Source organism: Pleurodeles waltl, chromosome 2_2 (genome assembly GCF_031143425.1).
Source record: "Pleurodeles waltl isolate 20211129_DDA chromosome 2_2, aPleWal1.hap1.20221129, whole genome shotgun sequence".
In the NCBI taxonomy this organism is placed as follows: Eukaryota; Metazoa; Chordata; class Amphibia; order Caudata; family Salamandridae; genus Pleurodeles; species Pleurodeles waltl.
The window spans coordinates 353,134,079-353,158,552 of NC_090439.1; the positions used below are offsets into that span (position 1 = coordinate 353,134,079).

Below are 24,474 nucleotides of genomic sequence, written 5' to 3' on the forward strand. Positions count from 1 at the left end.
AAGTGAGGATTTTCATTGTGTCAACACTTTGTTGTATTGAGCAGACTATAGACTCAATAAGGTGGTGACCCAAGCTGCCTACTCGAACCCGAGACCAAAAGAAGCATGTGGACTTACCTGTATTTACTTGAGAGTGTTTCTTTCAGCCAAAACAGGTGTGAACCAAACCTGGGTTTGGTTTGAGCCCTATTTTCATCTTCAGCAGATGAATATCAATGGTGTTAAGAAGATCAACCTTGGCCTTTCACCTTTGTGCATAGTACTCAACATTGCCTGAAGCTGACAAGGTTTTGGTGCAGGTTCAGATTTTACTTTAGTTAAGGTGCATGGCACAGGACCTTAGTGGTATCGCAAAGCACTGAGCCATTTTAAACACTGGCCCTGTATGTAGTTAGATTTTGCACTTAAGAGATAGGCAACAAAGATCACTTTTGTGACAAAATAATCTATAATTGTTTTTAGAAATAAGGTCTTTGGTTGGCAGTCAGGTTACCCTATGGTAACCTGAGCAAGGACCCTCACTCTAGTCAGGGTAAAGGAGAATCACACTGAGTTAACCCTCGCTCACCCCTTTGGTAGCTTGGCACGGGCAGGCAGGCTTAACTCAGTCAGTGTGTTAAGTATTTGTACAAACACACACAGAAATGTGTCCCAGTCCTCTGGGTTTCCTACCAACCAAACGGTTCTCAAACCCTTTAACTCTCCTAACAGGGAAGGCGCCATTGTCGCTGTGTCGTGAGGCTATCGAGAGTAGTAGCCAAGGTGAACCATATTACAAACAAGTGAAGTTTTGGATAGCTCACCAGGTTAAGTGAGAGTTGGGCGAGAACAGTATAATTACATTGGGAAGCAGTAAAAACAGTTATTACGAGAGAAAGCAAGGTGAGTACTAATATCAATTAAAGAACTACACATTTTTTTAGCCAACTTTTATCGACCTTGCAAACTACTTTACTGTCTTCTCAGATTGCACAACTGAATAATTATATATTTACCTTAATGGAAATGAGTCCGTTAATGAGGGCAAGAAAGAATATTTCATCTCCATCCCAGCTTTGCTTGCCATTGACTTCTATTTTTCCTTTCAGTTTCCACCGCTGGCGACCAATTCTCATGAAAATCTGGGGGTGAGAAGTCCTTTTTACTCTAACAGACATTTCTAACTTTTGCCAAACACAGTCTTGATACAGAATGAAGCTGGGTAGCCTTGGTTGGTCTGTTCTGCACATGCACACCCCTTGAGCAGTATTTCATATTCTAATGCAAGCACACAGCCCAGTCTGCAGTGTAAATTAGCATTATGCATGAGTTACCAGGTCATCGTTATATGCAGGCATGCAAGCTTAAATGTCCCAAAATATACCACGACTCATCATGACTGTTTTATTACTCATGTCTTCCCCTGGTACTCGGAATTAAACTTGGGTGCACAAATTGCTTGTAATTCTGGAGCAGAGACTCTGGATTCACTCAATTTTGTATATAGAATTGTTTTCAAAGATGAGCACTGAGATACAACTCACCTCGTACTGATCTCCTGGACAAAGACGAGCAAATCCAGCCAGGCCTGAAAGCAAAGAAGGTTTGAATTACTTTTGAGAAGTCATTGGTTTTCAGCAATGTAGAGGATTGAGAGACAGAGCTAGTAAACTCAAAAGACCATACACTTGAACCAAGGGTGAGTTCTACAATTTAATATGATCGTTGACAATGGACATGGATTAGAGACTTTTACTGCATTGCAAAGCAGATTGAATGACAACATGTATAACAGCAAACACATTATTTACGATCACTGTTGTATGCGAATACCACTACGGATGAGGGACTGTTGTGTGTTTAGCATGTGAAATTGTTACTTTATGTTCAATTGTTAATTGTTGATGCATAGTGATTTGTTGTGTTTCATGGAATTGTGCATAAAATAAACCTAACACAGTTTAAAATAGTGAATTGTCTTTTTGGGGGTGAAGCCATGTAATCAGAAGAATTTATAAGGCAAATCACAAAATCCTTAAAACCAATTATTAAAAATACCAGTTAGGTAGACTGGACTGATGAAAGTCAGTTCTGCTAAAAAGTAATTTTGGCAAATAGAATTTATATTGAATTTTGGGTCTTGAGATTATAATGTATAAAATATTATCCATCTGATGTTAAATTAGTATTTTAAATACAAATATTGGAATCGAGAAAATTGATCTTTTAACAAAAAATACAGGATATGAAGCATTTCATCATTAATGGTACAGTGGAGGGAGTGACGATGTACCGCATTTAGTGGTTTGTTTTTCGGAGACAGCTTGCTGTCTTTTTTGGAAGTTCAGCACTGCTTAGGAGTGGGACAAGGGCAATTCCTACAGTAAGCTCAACTGACATAGACAATGAGGGGGGTTTGGGTGGGGTTCCCCACAATACTCTCCCCCACCTCAGAAACATTGACTTTAATACTGGAGTCAGGACATGCTACACATGCAGTATCTAGACTCGATAAGGTGCTAAAGGTAGACAGAAAGAAACCACCACTGCCAGCCAGACAAACCTGGGACAATATCGTGGATATGCCTCTTACAAATGCAGAACGGAAACAAACCTGTGAGCACGTACGGTCAGTCCCCAGTAATGCTAACTTCCAGCTCGCACACTATAACTTGCTCCAACAAACATACCTGACCCCAAAGAAGCTGGCTACAATCTATCCGACCAGATTGTCGGAATGCCCCAGATAGGGGGTAAGCTGAGCTGATTTTGTACATATGACATGGAGGTGTGTGCAAATACATGGGTACTATTTTAATATTGTTATTACATAACGTATGGTTAGTTACTGACTTGTCTGTAGATGTGTCCATTAAGCATTACCTATTTAATGCTTTACCTTCACCCAAGACAATGAAAATCAGATTTAAATGTGTGCTGCTATTGGGAATGGTGCTAGTGAAACAATGGCTAGCCATGCAATGACTTCAGCCCTAGGGCCTAGAAGGGGAGTTGAGGGAAAGGGACCTGCTGGAATAGGCCATTGCTGTGGAACTCAGAATGAGAATAGCCCCCAGGGACGACAGACTCTTTGACGACCTGAGAGACTGGTCAGAAATTATTAGGAAGTTAATGGTCGGTAAAGAGGGGGAAAGATCAGGAGATGAGGATGCATCATCTGAATAGATAGTGTCAATTTATGTAGCACTGGCCCATTCTACATGTCTGGATTCACTATATGTTGCCATGTTTATTGTAATGCATAGATAAAATTCAGAAATAAAAAGTTTAAAAAGGTAGTATTTCATCTATTTCTACTGAGACCAATGATGTAAGAATAAAGAGCAAGGGAAGCTGAAAAAGGAACTTTGATACCCCCAAGAGAATTACATTGAAAAGCTGAAATGGAGAAAAGCAGGATAGAAAGGGATAAAATGTAGGTTAGTGGATAGGGGTAGGAAATACAGTTATAAATTAAGGAAAACACTGCAAATAAAAAAAAAAAGAAGAGATGGAAGTGTGTGAGATGAATTTTACAGGAGGAAAAGGGCAGAAGAGGATGAGTTGAAGTCTCTAATTAAAAAAAAAAAAAATCTACAAAACAAGTGGCAGGCAGATAAAAAAAAATGCTGAAAATGGGATGTTTATTTGAGATTAATGTGACCTAAAAAGTTAAAAGGTGGCCCAAACAAGTAGAAGGACAAGAGGATAAGAGAAATGTGGGAGGGAGTCTCAACCCCTCGTCTATACATTTATCATTTTAATGAACGATCAATGAATGAAAAATAAAACAGCATGTCATTTAGTTCATAAAAAATGAAAAGCCAGTTCAAGAGATATACGTAGCCTACCAGATAAGTTCTGTAAAGGTCATTTTACTACCTATAGTCAGGCAACTACTTCAAAGAGAGAAACAATAGAGAGTAACAGAGCAGCAGATTTCTGCTTACCTTCCACTGCAACACTGAGAACAGCAGTGATGTGCCTCGGGGAGGCAGTCTGACATTTTAGTGCCTAATTTGAAGAGGGGTATTGCAGTGAAAGATGTCCTTATTTACTTAATGTCGCGATGTACAGAAAGCATGGATTATGACAAAGAATATATCAAATGTATGGAGGAAAATACATCCTCTTCAAAATCTTGCCTGGAGGCCTGGATGTGGTTATCATAAGAACGTAGAAACTGAGATATAAACAACACACAGTGACCAAGCAATGGTGCTATGGGCCCTGATGCAAAAGTGACAGTGGGTTGAGCGACCAGTTACTCGGTATTGAAAGCTGAATATAAATGGGGTACAGTGGGGACTTCACTCTCCTGGGGCCCGGTGCCACTGCGCCTCCTGAATAACGACGGCTGCACTCCTGCGTCCAGATTAACTTCATGTTCCAGTATGTGTCCCCTCAGCTCTAAATATTATTCTATATCCAATTTATACACAGATAAATGCCATAATGTGTCCCTAAAAGCTACCGTTTCTTTCCGCTGTGGCTTCTTTCAGACAACCCCCCGCCCCCTTAGGACACTTCTAATATCCTGCTCTCGAGTCAAACAGCAGAAGGCTTCAGAGGGCTTCCATTGTAAAGCTACGTGCCGTTGGCTGGCACCCACTCCAAACCAGGGACCACGCTGCCAGTAACTTCTTCCAACACAACCTATCAGATTACCGGGGCTGAAATCCTTCTGAACCGAGAAAGGTAGACTGGATGACAGCCCTCACTATAACAAGTCAGGGCCTACGCGTGCTCTGCCAGTACCAACATGCAGAGTATTCACTGGCGCTAATTCACCAATGAAGTAGATGCTTGAGCGTTGTGGTGGCGGGAAAAGAAACTGACAACAGAGCTGCGGTCTTTTAGTCTCCCCGGCCCATACACAGCTCGTGGGCATGTGCCCCAGTCAGCAGGGCTCCTTGAGCCGTGCTCAGTTCAAGCAGAGGTGACCAATGGCATGTGCCGAGTCGAGTACTGAAAATTAACCCAGCCTACTAACTGAATATTATTTATTTTCCATAGCAACGTAGCAGCGCTCTACATTATTTGCAGATAACAGTCTAAAGAGGTGATACAAGAACAAGACACGCGTACTTCACTCTTACTAACCTTCAGGTGCTGTATGAGTGAAAGGCATTTTTTTTCACTCCGATAAGGCACATTTTTGAGCCAACGCTTGTTAGGTTTTGCCTGCTACACCACGCATGCGCTGTCTTGCACCAGATATATTGCTGTCTTACAATAGGCTTACCGCACACCCATTGCTTGCCACTGGTTAGCTTCATTGATACTCACATTTCCTTTCTTCTCATTCATTAGTGTGTAGGCTTTCCTCCCTCTCCATGCATTTGTCACTCCCCTGGAGCTTGGATACATTACCTATGTCTTTCCCCTTCTCTCTTTTCAGGCACTACTTTTTTCTTTTTGTTTAAGCACCCGACTAGAGTGTATGTGTTTTCCATCGATCTCCCTTATATACTTTTCTCCTCCGCAGCCTCTGGTGTTCCTCTCTCAGATTGTGCATCTCCCCCACTGCCCCTATATTGCGTTCATGCTCCATTGTTTCTCCACACCAGCTCCACATTACTCTGTTTTTGTCCATTTGCTCCCTCTCTGTAGAGGTCCATGTTGTTTTCCTTCATATCCTTTTGCACCTTCTGCATACCCAGTGTACCTTCTGCCCCCCCCCCACACACCCCTGCCGTTGCTGCTCCCATCCTCGATGTCAATCAGCCCTGCACATCCACATTGTTACTTCTGCCCCCCCAGTTGCTTTTCCCCTACCCACTTTAACCATTTTATTTTTAAAAAACACTTCACACTTTTTACTTTTATATTTTAGATACTGATCGAAATTAGATTAGTAACTAAAAAGAAAAGAAAAAAAGCACTGCGTCATTTTGTTGTCATGTACATGTTGCGTGCACTTGTGCATGACACAATGACTTGGCCACTTTTCCAAAGTTTTTCTTTTTAATCCTTTAGCCATGCTGCACAGCATAGAAAGCGCTGCGCAGCATGACTAAAAACAACCTACAAAGCCAATAGGCCCCAAAGACAAGACCTCTTGGCTCTGACTATGCTTCTTGTTGTGTGCTGCCCTTCTGACCCACTGGAAAGTACTGCATGGCTACTTTTTGTGCGTTCTTGTGGCATCTAGCTAAATGGGGTACCAGAGACGGCCGCTTATATAACATATGTATAGTAATGCCTTTTGACCTAAAGGTAGTGTTGCTAGCATATCACTGGGATCCCATAGCTATAAAACAACCCCAATTTCTTTCACACACGTGCATAAAATAAAAGCAAATGAGCAACTAAAGTAAGACCACACCATTTTTGATCGAGAAATTGTACTTCACAAGTTTATTAAATCCACTGATTGATTAACTCACAGGTAATCCAAAGGCAGTCATTGTTGAAGTGACCTAAGCTGGCTGCTAGCCTGATTAAGCAACAAGTATCAGAGCTACACATCAACTGGTGAAGTACTATATCCAGCTTCAAACGTGGTTATCCCAACTGGTGGTCTAGTGATGACACATCTTTTGGGTACTTTTTGTGAGGTGGCAGCTGCTGGCACACTGCCTCCCTCCCCCATTACCTGTCATTATCAAACTATTACCAATGGCAATTAATCCACTGCAATGCCTTTGAAAACCCATTCCAACAACCAATTTCAACAGGGTCAGGCTGCCATCACTACCCTGGCACACAGACACCTGCCAGGCTGGAACATGCGCATCAGTGAACTTTCACAAAGTACTATTTCCTTGATAGCCAGGTCCAGTGGGAAAGACACTTCACTTGCACCTTCCTGTCAGGCTTTTTGGTCAGAGTCCACTCCACAGACCCTGCATCTGGAGGGGCACAGCCTTCGTCTGTTTTCTAAGGTGAGGAATCTGTGGTTAAAAATACCCATCAGAAAAACAAATTGCTTACCTTCTATAGCCCTCTTTCTGGAGGGAATTCTATCTAACCACAATTTTCTCATTGCCCTCTGACCTCCCTGTTCTGTGAAGTGGCCTCTTTTTACCATCTAGAAGGTTCATTTCGGAAGTTAGGAATCTGCCCACTGGTATCACCAATTATTCACAGTTCAATTCTGAAGGTACGGAAAGTGGCTGCTGCAGTTCTAAAACTGTGATGTCCACAGTGACCTTCCTTTTGCACACGCTGCTAGGCAACTCTTACATGCAGCATTCATTCCCCAATATTATGGAAAATTGCATCCTCCCCGTTCCTGGAATTGTCTGTGAAGAGACACAACTCTAGGTTTGAAGCCCACGGTGATCTCCAAATGAGGTAGCCATTGAACTCCTGGAGAACTTGGCACCAGCAGGTCTTCCTTGAACCTCTTGTAAAGGCAGATGAATTGGTGATTAACAGATATTTTGGATTTAGCTCTAGCTAGCCATCTGGTAAAGATTTTACCCACTGGGATGACGATTGCTGCAAAGTTGAAATTCCTTCAAAGACTCTGGCTCTCTGTATCTGTTGTCTTCTCCCTAGCCAGAACTGAATGATCATCTCTGATATCAAGGATGAACATTTTTTAAATGGCTGCATGGAAATACTTTCCGGTGTGCAGCTCAATTCTCAGGGAGAATAGTATGTGTGCTGGCTCCACAGTCTTTCCAGGAGAAATGGTACCCCAAGTCAGAAGCCAGAGCCAGAAAAGTCTGCAGGGCATATTGGCACCCAGATGACTCTGGTATGTAACAAGTTTACATCCCAGCAGGTGCAACTTTGACAGAGCCCAATGCAGGAAGGTGCTAAAGGTTTTGTATGCACAGGAGACCGGGCAGTTCATGGCCATGCACTTACTGAAGTAAGACTTGCTCGCCAACTGGAAATAGGAAGTGAAAGCTCTCAGGGATCACCGGTGACAAACTGAAGGCCAAATCAATATCTTCTTTGGAGACAAGGGCACCTATTGCCAGTTCACCAGACCATTTCTACCTCCTCATCGCAGGTGACTGAATATGCCACATCTTCTAACCAATTGTTAACAGAGTTGCCCTTTTGGTATCTTGGGGAACACACCCATCCATGAAATTATGAAGTCGGGTAGCATGATGTATCAAAGGAGTCTGCTAACTGCCCCAAAGTAAGCTCCGTATTTTGTTTCTCCCCTGCTAGCCTAAGATTCCCCCTTTGAGATGCAATATTGTTAGCGTTCCTGGAGATCAAAGGACCAGCATAAGTTAAGCAAAACCTTCAGTAGATCTGCTTACTTCTGGGTAGGGAGCTCTTTAAATAAATTATGAGGTCTTGCAATTTTATGGGTGAGGGGCATTTGGAAAAGGTGAGACCTGCACTAGGTTGGAAAGATGAAGATTTGTGTAGGATAGTTTGTTGAGCCTGATGGGTGGTTGCTGGGTGGGTGTAAAGGGCGGACTAGTGCTTGGCTGAAATGTTGTGGCTGCTGTGACCCCAAATGTCACTGGATCCGGAATTATCTGATCCATACTTGGAGCAGGTGTGGGCAAACGTGCATGCTTTCCCCCAGGAGCAGTCCCAGAGTCAAAGAGCATCCACGCGATTTGTCAGATCACCTTTTATCGCCTGCTCCATATGAGGCACCGGCCAAAAGTGCTGTCTAAAGCCTCACTTGTTTGAGTGGATATGTGGTATAAATGTCCCTTGTTTGCGAGTTGCTACTCTACTGAAATGCCCCCTGTACAGGGATGTACTTGCCCATTTTTCTCATGAACAACTTAACCTCCTTTTGGTCGCATTAGATTTCTGAGAACATGACCCTCTTTTGTAATAACCTCCAATCACCATAAAACCGACCCATCCTACTGGTTTGCAAAGCCGCATTATGGAATGTCTTATTATATTTGTGCAGGGTCAGCCTTGTTTGGGGATTTTTTCCCTCGAAACGGTCACCAACACAGAAACTGCCTTAACAGTTGTCAATGTTTTTTTCCAGCAAGGCATGGAGCCCCCATCTTTTCTCTTCCTCTTAGGCCAGCTAGAGTCGGCAACCTAGGTCGTTCTTACCATACAGCAATAGTGTAATATATTTGCTCTTCCAATCACCCTCATTGGCTAGCTGGGACATTTGCCAAGACAGGGGAGAGCGGTCAGATAGCATTGAGGCAATTATAAACAGAATTAATTTGTTCTGCTTAGTAGGACCTGCCTCTGAGAGTGGGGTGGGACCACCGGATGTAAGGATGAGGCCCAGAGAAGTTGGAGACGCTAAACTGTGTGCAGACTGTGACCTGCATGGAGTTTGAGTACCATCACACAATATATCCTGAGTTCCCCCACTCCAGAACTGATGTAATTCCCAGGTGCGGCCCGTCCTTTAGGGCAGAGGGGCCGCGCCCCCCACCCCACCTTTTGCCCCTCATGAAGAGTGCTGTCAGGCTGCACAAAGGTCAGCCTGACAGACACTCTTTATGTTCAGGTCAAGCAGCCAGGAGCAGACATGAGTGATTTGCGAAGACTCCTGCCTGCCTGAGCTGAACTTTGCTGGGCTAAAGAGGTCACAGAGGTGCCTGGAGGCCCTCCCCTGTGTGATGAGGGAGGCGTCACCCATTGATTCAACCTGGGCACTTCAGGTTTAACCCCTGAAGTGCCCAGGGCGAGTGTCAATCAGTGACACCTCGTCACAGAGGTCAGCAGTCTCACTGACCCCATCCCACTCTGTGACGAAGTTGGGACTGCTGCCTTCCCTCATTGTCTGACCTAAGGTAAGCCAATGAGGGAAGGCAGCAGTCCCAACCCTCCTGGGACCTCCGAGGCTGAAGGTAAGTGTGTGTGTGTGATCTTTTTTAAATGAATGTTTGGTGCGTGTTTGCATGTTTGAATGTTGAAGAGTGTTAATGGATGTGCATGCGTGTGTGTGTGAAAGAATGAGTGTGAGTGTGCTTCCTGCCCGGGCCCCTCCCTCCTAAAACTGCCGGCCACTACTGGTCATTCCAGCAGGGACGGAATGGGCCCTAGTTCAACTACTCATGTGACCCATCCTGGCAACGAGGGTTGGGGGGTCTGTAGCAAGAGTGATGCATCCACTCGTATAATGTGTCTCGCTGCATGAGATACAGACAGCAAAATTAACCTCAATCATAATGTAGCCCACATCAGCAAGGGGGTTGTTTAAAGGGTCCATCTATTTCCAGCTCCGAGGTGATGATTAATAGGTGGTCATCTCAGTCCATCCATACATTTTGCTTCAATTCATATGTGGTTGGCCATATAACCAGTGCTTTAAATGGGCCGGTACTGTCCGGTACTGAGTACCCGCCCTTTTTTATTTTGAGAGGGAGAGTACCTGCACTTCTCAGGGAAAACATAATACTTTTAATTAGAGAGTACCGACACGCCTCAGAAACAAGCAGGTACTGTGGTACAGAGTACCTGCACTTCTGTTTTTCCACTTCAAAAACTGCATACAGCCCATTTGCAAAATAGTTGCAATAATTTTCAGTACCTGCCACTGATCTGGTCTATTGATACAGCACATTGATATTTCACCAAAAATCAAAAACAGCCATTACATCTTGTGTCAATGAGCATCAGTCGATAGAAATGCCACAATACTTCTTCATTCGGAAAGTAGTAACTGATACCTTCTAGGGACTCGTAATTACTCACCACTGAGGGCTCATCTATGTGACGCAGTTCCATATTATTTGTTCATGTATATATTTCAGTTAATTAAAACCATACTTGGTACAGCATAAATAGATTGCACTTATGAGACAAATGAAAACGGCTTAATGTAGCATGACAATAACAGCCGAGTCGACTTTTACATTGTCAACGTAGATAAAGACCGACAGACAAGAAATTCGAGCTATGTGATACAGTTAGCCTGATTTGGAGTCAATAAGGCAGAAGTGGTGGTTAATAGCATTCAGAAGAATTGTAAGGTAAGTAAAATCATTTTGGGAAACCTTTTAACTATTATTACCGAAAAGATAGCATTTCCAATCAGCAACGTGCATGCAACAGTGCCCTCTGCTGCCACTTCAAGGTAAAGACAGTTAGAAAAGCGACCATCATAAATATCGCCGGAGTACTAAAGAATCTATCGTTCAGTCCTACTAAGTCCAAAACAAGTTTTCCATCCATATATTAATTAAACGTAAGCACCGAAAACGTAAAAATGTCTGTGGTAGGAACACTGAACTTTAATGAATAGAATGTGGCCACTGCAAAATGTCAGAAGTCACAGAATGTGAGCGTATGGAAGGTGGTTGGTGTGCCTACGGGCGCAGTCGTGAAACATTGGTGTGATTGGGCAGTCGAAGTCCACGCCCATAAAGTAGTTGACTTTATGTACATTTTCAGAAGTTTTTACATGCATCTGCTACAATTAAGAGAAAACGTGTTACTAATAAAAAAATGTACATCAAGTGGGTAAAAATCATGGTAATGAACGCCAATCAATCAAAGAAACAAAAAGATATATGTAGGAAGTGGTGTAACGAGTGTGGAGTGTGTGTGCCGGGAGGAAAACAGTGTATGTATGAAATCATTTTCCAGTTATAGGACTATGATAGTCCTATGTATGTAGGATAGGCAATGCAGAAATGATGTTCTAGTAGGATTATAGAAATAGACAGAAGGAAGCTATCTTTACACATACCATATATCTCCACGTGTTTTCGGTAACCCACAGCCGGCTTGAAGGTAATGAGTATAAAGCCATTTGCAAGTGTGAGTTCGAGTTACAAGGGCAACCTGCTGGGTTTCTTACTACAAGGAATTCATAAAAGGGAACCTTGCAGTTGGAAACCCTTTTACTCACATCCATTACTACACCATACCGGTGCCCATTATGCGGAAGTGAATCTCATGCAAGAGGATGGGAGTGGACACGATTAGCCCTGAACATTTGTGAACACCCACAAACACACAAGTTTGTTCGTATTCTCAAAATCCTCTTCAAACTCTTCTCATACTGGTAATGGTTGGAGATGTATCCCTGTCGAGGGCAGTAGTAAATCTCTATGCAGGGTGGGCAGGTGAATGACATACCAACCCCACCCCTGTCCCATTACATAAAGACACTGACTTTTCACAAAGCACACAACTCCGTATTGGGGGAAATGACAACAGCGAGGCCAATGGCAATGTCAAACACAGGAATTCAGTTCAAACTTTAGTCAATGCATTTCACAAAACATTGCTTGAAAAAGTGCGACTGGTGCTTACACTATGTCTAACCAGGGAACGATTATTTAATGTGTAAAGTGTATAGAACTACCCCCAACCGTGAGTGAATGTTTCCAGGCTTAATTCACACTTTTGCTTGAGTATCAGGCCTAAATATCTGTGTAGTTTTAACGCACTCGTGTGCATAAGTGGAATTCTTTCTGAAACATTTTGTTTGTCATTGGACTAAAGCGACATGTTGGGGTTATATAAAACAACAAATATAATAAACAAAAGCAAAATGTAAAAGTACGATACAGCAGGCTTAATTCCCTCTTGCTGATGGCAACTGTCTAGTGTTGTAGAGGCTGGAGCATGGCAGTCACTTGGTGGTCTTGATTTCACCTGCCCTAGAGGCAAGTGACGGGGCTGTGCAGAGTAGAAAGGAACACCTAGTGCTCGTTACACCGAATGAAGGCCCACACAGAACAGAATGACTGTTTTTTTATTTATTAACAGATTAAGATACATGTTAACTTCAAGTCAAAACGCTTCACCAAACAAGTGCGCTGTTGTGTCCTCTAAGTACAATTCGCTGTGGCTCAGTTCCTGCGACGGTAACTTTGGATGAAGAGATCCGCAGATACCAACCTAGAATATATGGAGGGATGCTCATGGCCGTGGTGGTTGTCTTATTTGTTGAGTTGCTCCATAATTTGGTATATGATAGGAGGAATGGTCGTGGGAATGAACAAGGCAGTTTTGCTGTAGTTATATTGTATATGCCAACGATTCTGTTTCCTGCTCACCAGGTGGCGGATATGAACCTAATAAAATGTGTCATAAAATCAAATTTGCTTATGGGAATTTGCTCACACTAAGTATTTTCCGATAATATCCCTGACCACTAGATGGCACAAGCAGCTCAAAAGAGAGCGGCTAACACTATGGCAGGGCGAGGACACTTCTGAAATGGGAGAGAAGCAGAAGTTTAACTGAATGTGCGGCCCGGGGAACTATGCCACCTGAGGGCTGCCCAGCAGTTGGCACCACTCAAAAGGATTCATTTTCTATGATCGCGTCTTCACTAGGAAAATTAATGTATTATCTTAATTATGAAAATTAGGGCATAACGGCGAGGAAGGATTAATTTGTGAATTGTGACTCTTTTGTGAAACTGCGCAATACTGCAGTCTTCCGTGACATGGACATCTTGTCTTGGTGTCGCTTGAGTGCAGTCGTGAAATATTATTTCTCAGAACATTTTGGTATTTTTAGATTTTTACTTGTTTCGGCTGCCAACAAGGTCTGTCATCCATTATATTCCTACACCTCCTTCTTCTCTTTTAATGTGGTTTTCTAATGGTGCTTTTATTTTCTTTTGATGCCTTCCCTATCGTTATTCCAAATAGCTGGCAGAATTGCTATCTTTGCAAGTTTACAATCTTTATCAAACCATTGCGAGGACATATAGGTTGGTATCTTTTTAAAAGCTATTAGTTTAGCTAGAAGCAATGCCAAACGTCCTGCCACACAAGTAGAATATCGTGTCCACTCTTGACACATTGGACGAATTTCACAATGTGAATCATGATACTCCAGCTACACTGAGCACAATGTCAGCAATTATGATTTTATTAAATCCATTATTATGGTCCTCATTATGACCCTGGCGGTCTTCTGACCTTCAGGGTTAATGTGGCAGTATTAGCACCATCAGGCTGGGGGTACATACCGCCACATTATGAGATTGGTGGGTTGGCTGCATCGAACCCGCCACTTCTCCACTCATAACGCCATGGTGGTATTAGCCACAGGGACGGAGATGTCTATCTCCAACCAGTCGGCCGACATAGTACCACCCATGGCATTATGAGCCTGCTTACCACCATGGCTTTCGTGGCATTAGCAACGTCACGAAAACCATGGCAGTAGGGCCTTCCAGTGACAGGGAATTCCTTCCCTGTCAATGGTAGGCAGCTCCCTCACCCATCCAACACTCACCTGATGCCCCCCACACCCCTCCATCCAAACTCACCCCACCACCCACCCCCATACACACACTAACCCCCCACCCCAATACGCAAACTAACCCCCAACCCCCTCCGATCGACGCACACCCCACCCACTCCGATACATTTACTCACACACCCCCCACCCCTCCGATACGTTCACACACACCCTCCACCCCAATACAAGCACACAACCGCAGAAACGCACACACCACACAACTGACCCTACCTCCACAGCCACACACATCACACCCCACCCCCACTGGTCACAGCGCCCCTCACCTCACATCCCCCAACATACATGCAGACACCCATACGCACCACGCATACACCTGTTCACTAACACTCGCATAACCCATTCACTACCACTGCCATACATGCATTCATACACACACTGCTATACACGCATTCATACACCCACTGCCATACACGCATTCATACACCCACTGCTATACACGCATTCATACACACACTGCCATACACGCATTCAGAAACACACTGCCATACACATATTCATACATGCATACATTCAGACATACTCACACACATTCTTAACCAAGTCACACCAACATGCAGACATGCACTCACTTCACCATACTCGCATGCATACAACCACGCAAACAATACAACACACACAGATGCATTCACATGCACTCACACACACAACACTCCCACCCTCCTACCCCTCTCCCCCGTCCCCTGTTGGATACCCAACTTACCTTGTCTGGCGCAGAGGTTGTCCGGCAGTGAACGGGAAGGGGCACTGCTACTGCCAGCAGCTCCCCTCCAGCAGAACACTGTCAGGCCGTATTAATGCTCATAATAAGGCTGGCGGCGTTCTACTGGTGGGACGGTGCTGGTGTTAGCACCGCTAGGTTACCACCGTCCACCACCATGAGCAGTGCTGGATTTCCTCCCTTATTGTAGTGGAAGTCAGGCAGTGCTCATAATATGGCAGATGGATGGTAGTCACCGTAGTGGCATGTTGGCGGCCGTCACCACGGCGGTAGGCGGTATTTACCGCCAATGTCGTAATGAGGCCCTATATGTGTAATGTCTGTAAGAATAAAACAAGAACCATCTGTTGCAGGCTCCTGGGCCATGGGTGAGCATGAATGAGGATAGTTGGCTCCACACAACGGATCGATGTTTAATCTTATTCCCTATCAAAATATGGAAACCCCAGACTTCATCCTCTTCTGCACAGACGGCGATACATCCATCACTCAGTTCAAAGAATGTGTTAAAAATCCCCAGTGACAAGTGTGGTAAAATGATTCCTACCATTTTTCCAGCTACCAGTCATACAGAGTCTATTGTCAAGGCAAACCTGAGTCGAGGAGGTAATACAATTATCCCCACCTCTGTTATAAAAAATGTATATAATTAATTCCTTCTCTCACATGAAGGTCAGTAGCAAATGTTGGAAGTCCTGGTGGTTACAATTTAGTTCCCCAACCTTGCAATTGAGGGATGCTGGCTTGCCACTGGGAGTACCGCTGTATCCCTGCATGGTTGTATATACATTGTAGTATTATTGGCTCCCCTGGGGACTTTTGTAGGTCTGACTGGATGTAGCCTGTTAACTTTGATGACGATGTTGACCCTATAACGTGTAACATAGGTTTACCATATTTTCAAAAATCACTTCTGTTGGTTTTGGGTCCAGATCTGTGAGAATATTTCAATTTGGAGCCGGTTAGCTGTCCAGCTTATAACCCCAGACGTGGATTGTGTTTTTCTGCTTGGGCAATGAGGGATATGAGTGGCACAGATATTGAATCAAGAGTTTTTGTTACTGCACCCATTGCCTCAAGCACTAGGAACGCTGGAAGAGCTTCTCTAAAGAGCCCCGAGTTCCAAGGTTTCTGCTGTCAAATTTGGATTTCTTGGCCATGCTAATCTTCTTGGCTTCCATCTGTGTTGGTGCATCCATTATCGGGCAGCCCATCAAGGGCCCACTGCCTTTGGGATTTAAAAAGGCTTTGAAAGTTTTATCGGCGATTGTCGTTTTTACTGTAGACTCTACAGTGCTATATTTGTGCCACTTTTGCCAGTGCTTTAACAGGCAATTAATTGTTAACATCAGCAATTATGGGATCCACCAAATGGGGGCGCTGTCCGTCTATTTCTGAGGGAAGCATGTCAGAATAACAATAAAACACACATCCAAATAAATTAGCACTGCCAGGACATTCTTAGTGTTTTAGGTGGCCTGAACTGTCCAGACTGTCACAATTATAGGAGTGTGATGCTGAGTAGAGAGCATTTATACTGGCATGTGGCAATTATGGCAGTTCCAGTCTGTAATGTAAGCTGCAGTGGCGTCCTGAGCAATAACTTGGGCCCCGGCACTTGTTTATCGACAAATTAAGCAGAAGGATTAGGGAATGTCTAGTGAAGAGCTGCTATCAAAACCAATGAATTCCTCGTGGCCATTTACAGAGTCTGAGCTGGTCTCCAACTCAGAGACTGATAGATTTGTTAAAGACACTACGGGCACTCAGGCAAGAACCAGAGAACCACAGGTGACTTTGGTGTCTCTGTGAGGCCCACACCAGGATTACGAGCCTGCACCATGATCGGTTCTGAGGACACGGTTTTATTAGTTTTACCGCCGCCACAACCGGAGCAGCTGAGATGGCTGGTATCATGTAGACTGGCAGGCAGGAATCCTTCCTCCCTCCATACTGGCAGTATTGGTGATCAATTCATTTTTTAGAGCGAGTGTACGTAATATGTGTATTTCACATGGTTAAAAAATATTTTCAGTTTTATCCTAATAGATCGCAGGGTCGAGTGGAGCATGAAGAAAAGACAGATGAAAGTGAAGAGATTATTATCACTTATCTTCCCCACTGTTCTGTATACGCCCAGCCGCCACCTCCAAATACAGTTTGAGCTAGACGTAGTAAGTTCTTGTTCAGTCTTAAAGTTCTTGGGGTTTTTGCACTTCTTGACTAATTAGCATGCCTGCTTCCCCTACTCCTTTGTTTTAGATCTAATTGACTCCTCCTGTTCCTTGGACCCTGGAGTAACGGGTGCAAATGTAGCATCGCCAGTCTCTCCACACAGCTAACCTCAATACAAAAAGTTATACATTCCAGAGTGCATTTCGTTTTTTAAAGTTGTGTTTTATGTGCCTTCTCCAGGTGCCATGTTTTCAAATGTCCTGAACCGCCGTGTGTTTCAAAGGTGTGCTAGAAAAATAGAGTACCTAGGCCTTTCTGATGAGAACATCCGTTGCAGTCTTTCTCTAGTCTACTATTAAAACGTCAAGTAGGATGTAATTAATAGTATTTAGTGCACAGAACTTTTCTGCAGACATTCAAATGGTTTAGCAGGTAAAGTTAGTCGTGGATGTAGAAGGGTGCTATTCTTTGTGGAAAAACCTAATTTCCATACTCTCAAATTAAAATTAAATTGAATAAAAAAAATAAAAAAAACTTACCCACGCATTTCCAAGTTTCCAACTAGCCTTCTCTGGTGGAAGAAATGTGGGCACATTTTGGCAGCTCTGAAAATACTGACTAGCTTGCTGTAAAGTTTAGATTTGGGTCATGGACTGTTTACGTAGTTCTGGCTGAAAAGGCCACCACCACCTAGACTGGCATTTAAGAGTTGTAGTTCCACACAATCCTTGAGATCTGAAGATGGGTCTAGACTCTAGGTACTGGAGTGGAAAAGCAGACACATTATGTGGCATAGGTGTGCCTTCTATCACTGTTACCCGCCTGGATAAGAGCTGAAAACTGTCCCGGGGGATAAATCTCACTGCATGCCTAATGAGAACATCACTGAAAAGTGTTTGTGAATACCCACAAACTCCCCTGTTTGCGGGTAGGGTTTGTTGCTCTGTAAAGCTCGCAACTCGTAGGTGAGAAAATATTCGCCCACAAGAACTATCATACCATACCAAAATTGTGTTTGAACAAAGCTTTTAATTCTCTAAAATACTGGGATCCTTTTTGTATCAGTATCTATGTGTGCAACTTTCATAATACTTTGGAAACAATGTCACCCATGATACACTTATTCCTTTTTATTGCATAGTACGCCGCGTCATTCGGACTCTGGCGAAACTATAGGCCTTATGCAGATGGCGTGGAGTTGGTACAGGAGAGCTGACGAGATCAAGTTAGATTGTGAGGTGTGCACAAAGGAGAAAGAAAAACAGAGCTGCTGAATTATTCATTGTGCACTGGTAACATGAGGCTCTGGTGTGTTTCTTTGTAGAACACAGACAAAGACGTGCAGGCGCTGCATCTGTCTATGAACAGAAAGTTAGCACACAATAAAGCATGCTCGGGCCGCCACCTCCAAGTGTCCCCTATGGTGCCTTCGTTGCTCCCTCCCCTTAAATGCATTAAGACGCTTCTATCACATTTATCACACTTATGCCAATCACTTTTATCACACTTCTGTCAATTGGTAAATGTTCTTAGCCAGATTTCCCCATTGTAGTCCCTCCCAGGCACTGGAAGAGTTCCCAATTTGTGTGACTCTGGAAAATCATCACTATTGAAAGGTCAAAAACCAAGCCAAGAACCAGCCCCGTGGGCTTGAAACTGTCAGGGAAATTAGTATTTTGGCCTAGTGGTTGGAGTCTGCACTCAAAGTAAATTTAGCAACCAGTGTATGTTTCAAACCTGTTTAATGATCCTAAAAGATTCATTTTTATAACCATCACAAGATAAATAAATAAAAACATTTCAGACATACTCTTCACACCCACAACCGTTCTCTGCTACTCTGTTGTATGGATTTCCGTTTAAAAGCTCCACAATGCACTCAGCTAAGCTAACAACCAGCTAACCAAAGAATGACACGTCAAATGCAGTCAACAAAGCTGCAACAGAACGAGTCTTCTAGTATTAGCTTAGAACCAGTGCTGCTAGCCTCGGAAAACTATTTATGGCATCACCACTGATGCCCAAATTACGATGGGTGTTGTATGTGGTGGGCACCAATATTAAGTTTAGGGTATGCAGACTTATTTTTTATCATACGACTCTGGAGTAAGGTAAGAGAAAGAGAGGCAGAAAAATTAATCCAGAAGAGGAAGAAAAGAAAACAGAGAAAGGGAGAATGCGTGATTGAAAAAGAACCTACAAAGGAGTCATTAAGAGACAGGAAGTGTAAGGTGGTAAAATAAAGAGGCTCAAGTGGAACGAAGCGTAGGCAGCCTTGGTATTCAGCTTCGCTGGCATTCTGCAGTGCCTGAGCACCTAGGCGTCATACATATATACAAACACACACACATATGTATTTAATTTCACTAACTTTCGTGTCGGTTAACTATATCCTGTATCAAAACTGCAATTCTGTAACTTTATGCAATTATAAACAAAAGTATTCACGTAAATGCAAAATTGCTCTCAACTCGCAGGATGGTCAAAGTCTGTTCTGAGGCAGATCAGTGAAGAGGGGTGTATGCGATGGAAGATGAAGCACAGGAGGGAGAGAGCTGGAAAACACATGCTCTACCATGAACTGCTTATTTAAAAAAGAAAAAAGTCCCTGACTGAAAGCGAGAAGTGAAAAGATAAAAGTCAGCCATTCAAAAAGATAGTAAAGAGGCAATGTTTCAGGGGAGAGACAAATTCAAGAAGGGGGGAATCCATCAAATAAGAAGCAAGCAAATGAAAGCAACAATCCGTGTTACCAATGGCAAGCAATAGGTGGGTTGTAAGCTGTTTAAAAAAAAATTGAGGTGGCTTCGGGCGTCAAGATGGCGGTCGCACTCTGAGAGTGCTCTGGACCCCTCTGTCATCCGCCCTTAACTACAGCGGTCCAAGGGAGCAAAAAACGCTGTACATGGCTCCCCGGTGTCCCGGGGGCCTGTGGAGAAGTCTGCTGGGGCGATTTGGAGAAAAGCCGGCGGCTCGCCCTCATACGGCGGCTCGGCTGATCCCGTAAGGAGGAGTTCAAGATGGCGGCCGCTGCGAGATGCACCCGGCGGATCTGAGGTGGGCTTGGGAGACGATTGCTGCAGGTTGAGGGGCGGCGAGAGGCCCGGTGAGAGCTGGGGCACGCCCCGACGGTGGATCCCTGCCGCTGGAGTGCCGACAGGCCCCCCCCTTTGTTGAGGAGGAGGAAACCGGGTGAGCGGCGCCGCGCCGGCGCACGAGGCGCGGGTGCGGCCTGGGAGACTGGAGGCCCTCTCTGGCCGCCCGGGCGGCTTGCGGTGCCGCGCTCGAGCCGTGGCGGAGGCCCTGGCCCCTGGGATCACCCTACTGTAGGGAATTTAAATCTGGAGGCGTGCTGGGGATCAGGATTCGCCCGGAGATCCGAGTGGCGCCCCCGGGGGGGCAAAGAAGTGAATCGGAGATCGGGAGGGAGTGGAGGGAGAAGACGAGCGGTGACACCCCCACTCCCCCATCCCTGCAGCAACAAGGGGGGGCTCGGGGGCCTGGGGGCTTGGTTCCGGCCTCTCTCGGGCCCGGGCCCGGGTGGAGCGCGAGCTGGACTGCGGCAGAATCTAGACTGCGAACCGAGCAGTGGAGAACAACACCTTGGGGCAAGTGGATATCCTGGGTTCCGGGTCGTGCTTGGTTAACCTTGGACCCTGGTCGGAACGACTCGAGAGATTGAGAGCGAGGTCGTGACGGCGCGGGGCCTACAGTGGAGGTGCAGAGCCCTTAAGGTGGAGAGGCCTGGGTCTGGGACTCAGACGGGACCCCCCCCCAACTGGTGGAGAGAGCGAGAAAGGGACCTGAAAAGAAGGGGCCAACGGTGCCATCGCCGGCCGTCCGTATGTGATCAGACACAGCGAGCCCCCCCACAGTCCAAGGTACTTAACAACGCACTAAATTCTCAGGCTTGAAACCGCATTAAGGAAGGTGTGGCTCGCCTGACACCCGCCTCAAGTGCCACGATGGGAAAAGATAAAACGAACAAACAACCTCCGCCCTCCCAACAAAAAATCGACCAGTTCACGACTATGACGGGCCAACGAGGAGGGGGAGAAGCGGCTGGTGGGGGTTCGGCCCCGGACGGGGTGAGTGCCATTCTCCAAGCTATTCAATCATCGCAGATAGCCTTAGAAACAAAAATTGGTGAGGAGCGAGTGGACATGGGCCTCATCAGGCAGGACCTTAGAAATGCAATAACCCGAATTACGGAAGTGGAAACCCGAGTCTCCCAAACCGAAGACGATTTGTCTGACCTCAAAGCCAAAGTGGCCCAGCTACAATCCCGAACCGGCGAGCTTCACCGCCGTGCAGAAGATGCGGAAAACCGGGCCAGGCGCAACAACTTACGCTTCATAGGTTTCCCGGAGGGCATAGAGGATGACAAAGCAGCCGAATTCCTGGAGACGTGGATCAAATCTTGGATGCCTGACCAATCCCTCTCACCCTTGTTTGCAATTGAAAGAGCCCACAGGGCACTCGCACCTCGCCCACCCCCGGGCGGCCCGAGGCACCCGATGATCGCACGATTCCTTAACTTTAAGGATAGAGACAATATCCTCAGGGAAGCGAGGCGGCAAGAGGGTACGCAGTGGGAAAACCACAAAATCCTAATTTTCCCGGACTACACCAGAGAAGTCCAAACCCGCCGTAAGTCGTACGAGCATGTTAAGCAAAAATTAAGGGCAATGCAGCTCTCGTACATGCTCCTTTTCCCCGCACGCCTCAAAGTCCTTATGGCTGGGAAAGCCTACTTTTTTGATTCTCCTGAGGAAGCTTGGGACTGGCTGACAGAGGAGGGCATCGGAGCCCGAAAGGGTCCCTCCGGGACCGCTGGAAGAACCCCACATGTCGGGCCCTCACCATCAGAGGGGCCCCGAAGGAGCAGGCGGCGCACCAGATCCCGGAGAGGCAGAAAGACTCGATCGCTCCTGCGGAGGATGAAACAGCTCGGGACTCTGGTCCTCATGCCGAATCTAACACTGAGATTCTTCCGGTGTCTCGAACACCGTCCAGAGCCGCCGAGGATGGGCGATTGAGTCAGTCTCCGGTACTCGGCTGACAGGAGGTGTGGGACCCCTGCGCGAGATGTAGGGGGATTCGGGCTTCGCTTGATCCTCTCGGGCGACCCCTAGCGAGATTAACATTGATAGCTCCGGAGACTTCCTAGAGTATGGTGTTGAACGCTTGATTTGTGACTGCTAATTGCAATTGATCCTAAAGAAAGGAGGGGTCCATCACTCCACTCCAATGACAGTTTTACTGGCTGTCTGGTTTTGGTTGGGTACATGGGCGACAGATGCTTCCGGGGGGGGAGTATGGGGAGGGGGGAGTTTAGAGGGGAGGGGAAGTTTAAGTTAGGTTTAGGAGGCGACAAATTAGTTAGCCTGGTTTGTAGATTTAAAATTTCACGGTCACGTCCGAAATGGTCATCCCTGGACCTGCACCCACACATCCAAACATGCCCAACATCGGCACACCTCACGCTTGGCCCTCAGTAACCCAGGTCCTCTCCTGGAATGTAAACGGCCTGTTAGACAAGATCAAAAGATCGGCAGTATTTAACACCCTCCGCAGGTATTGCCCCTCAGTAGTTCTCCTGCAAGAGACCCATCTACTTGGGTCCAGATGCCCTATGCTTGCGAGAGGAGGATACAATAGGGTATACCATGCAGGGTTTTCCAGAGGCTCTAGAGGAGTGGCCATTCTGCTCCACCGATCTTTGCCTATGGTAATCACTTCCACGCAATCTGACTCACAAGGTAGATTCATGGTGGTCACGGGGACTCTTCACGGACAACCGCTAAACTTGGTGTGCGCCTATGCGCCCCCGGCAAATCTTGACTCCTTCCTACTTTCGCTCCACCGAGTAACCTCAGGATTACCCCAAGGAACTACCCTACTGGGAGGCGACTTCAACGCGGTCCTTGACCCAAAGCTGGACATTTCTGGGGAAACTACCATAAATAGATCCAAGCGGGCCTCAGCCCTAAGTAGTTGGGCGGAGAGCCTCGGATTGTGTGAGGTGTGGCGCACCTGGCATCCCAGAGAACGCCAATACACACATACTTCGGCAGCCCACCAGACGCAATCCAGAATAGACCTGGTGTTCATGCCCGCCCTAGATTTCTTAAAAGTCGCAGGGGCAGAGATTCTTCCACGGGGGGGTCTCCGATCATGCACCAATACGGATCCGACTGGGTAGAGCAGACCTTACCAGACGGCCTATGTGGCGCTTGAACGCGTGGCACTTACAAGATACAGAGTACACCCAAGAGATCAGGTTGCACCTCGGCCAATATTTCGAATTAAATGAGGGCTCGGTTCGATCCCCAGGAATGCTATGGGCTGCCTGCAAGGCCACTATTAGAGGACATGCCAGAAGCCATCTTCGGTCCCGTGAACGGGATCAAAACTCCCAGATCACCGAGCTAGAGAACAAGGCCCGGAGACTCGAATGCCAACATGAAAACTTGGCATCGGCCTCGACCATGAGGAAACTGACCAGGGTAAGAGAAGATATTAAACATATAATGCTAGATTCGGCCAAGCACATGTGGAGAGCTTCAGCAGGCCGAATTTATGGATGGGGGGATAAAAACGGGAAGCTACTGCATTGGCTGGCCACCCGCCCCATGGCTAACAGAATTATACCGGAGATCTTAAATGACTCGGGTACTCTTGTCAAAACAGCAGTGGAAATCGCACATAGCTTCGCCTCCTACTACGCCCGTCTATACGCCAGGCACCCACGCCCTGCTGTTGAGAGAGAGTCCCCCCTGCTAAACGAGATTACCCTTCCCGGGGTAACCCCAGAGGTGAGAGACAGACTGGACGAGGCCATTGATCTTGTAGAAGTCTGCAACGCAATATCGGGACTGGCATCAGGCAAAACACCAGGCCCCGATGGCTTTCCAGCGGAATTTTATAGTAAATGCAGCGATATTCTGGGTCCCCACCTGCTCAACATGTACGAAGAAGCGGAAAATCAAGGCCGCTTCCCAACAGAGATTGATCAAGCCACTATTGTGGTAATTCCCAAAACCCAACCCCCATCACGACAATGTTCAGCGTACCGGCCTATATCGCTCCTAAATGTGGAAGTCAAGGTGCTCTCTTCGATCCTTGCTTCCAGACTGAAGGAGGCAATGCCCACGCTGGTGCACCCTGACCAGTGTGGTTTTATGCCCACTCGTAGCACAAGGCACTGCATCAGACGATTACATCTTGCTTTGGCGCACCGCAAAGCGCTATTGCATACGCAATTGGCACTGCTTTTACTCGACTTCGAAAAGGCCTTTGATACGGTAGATTGGTCCAACCTCAATCAGGTCCTATATAAAAACGGGCTCGGACCTAAATTCCGGGGATTGGTGAAACTCCTATACTCTAACCCGACGGCTCGAATCAGGGTGAATGGAGTAGTCTCCGACCCAATCCCCATTGGCCGTGGGACTCGA

At 45.9% G+C, this 24,474-nt stretch overlaps 1 protein-coding gene across 9 annotated transcripts in view; it reads right to left on the reverse strand.

The window, feature by feature from the left end:
- The window catches only part of RIPOR2 (RHO family interacting cell polarization regulator 2), a 445,875-nt gene that overhangs the window by 199,359 nt on the left and 222,042 nt on the right, over positions 1–24,474 (reverse strand). For all 9 annotated transcript variants that reach the window (XM_069219867.1, XM_069219864.1, XM_069219860.1 and 6 more), the window contains exons 9-10: positions 1,524–1,567; positions 996–1,121 (exon numbers count right to left, since the gene is read on the reverse strand). In XM_069219867.1, the coding sequence (XP_069075968.1) occupies positions 996–1,121; positions 1,524–1,567 (170 nt within the window). The remainder of the gene's footprint in view (positions 1–995; positions 1,122–1,523; positions 1,568–24,474) is intronic.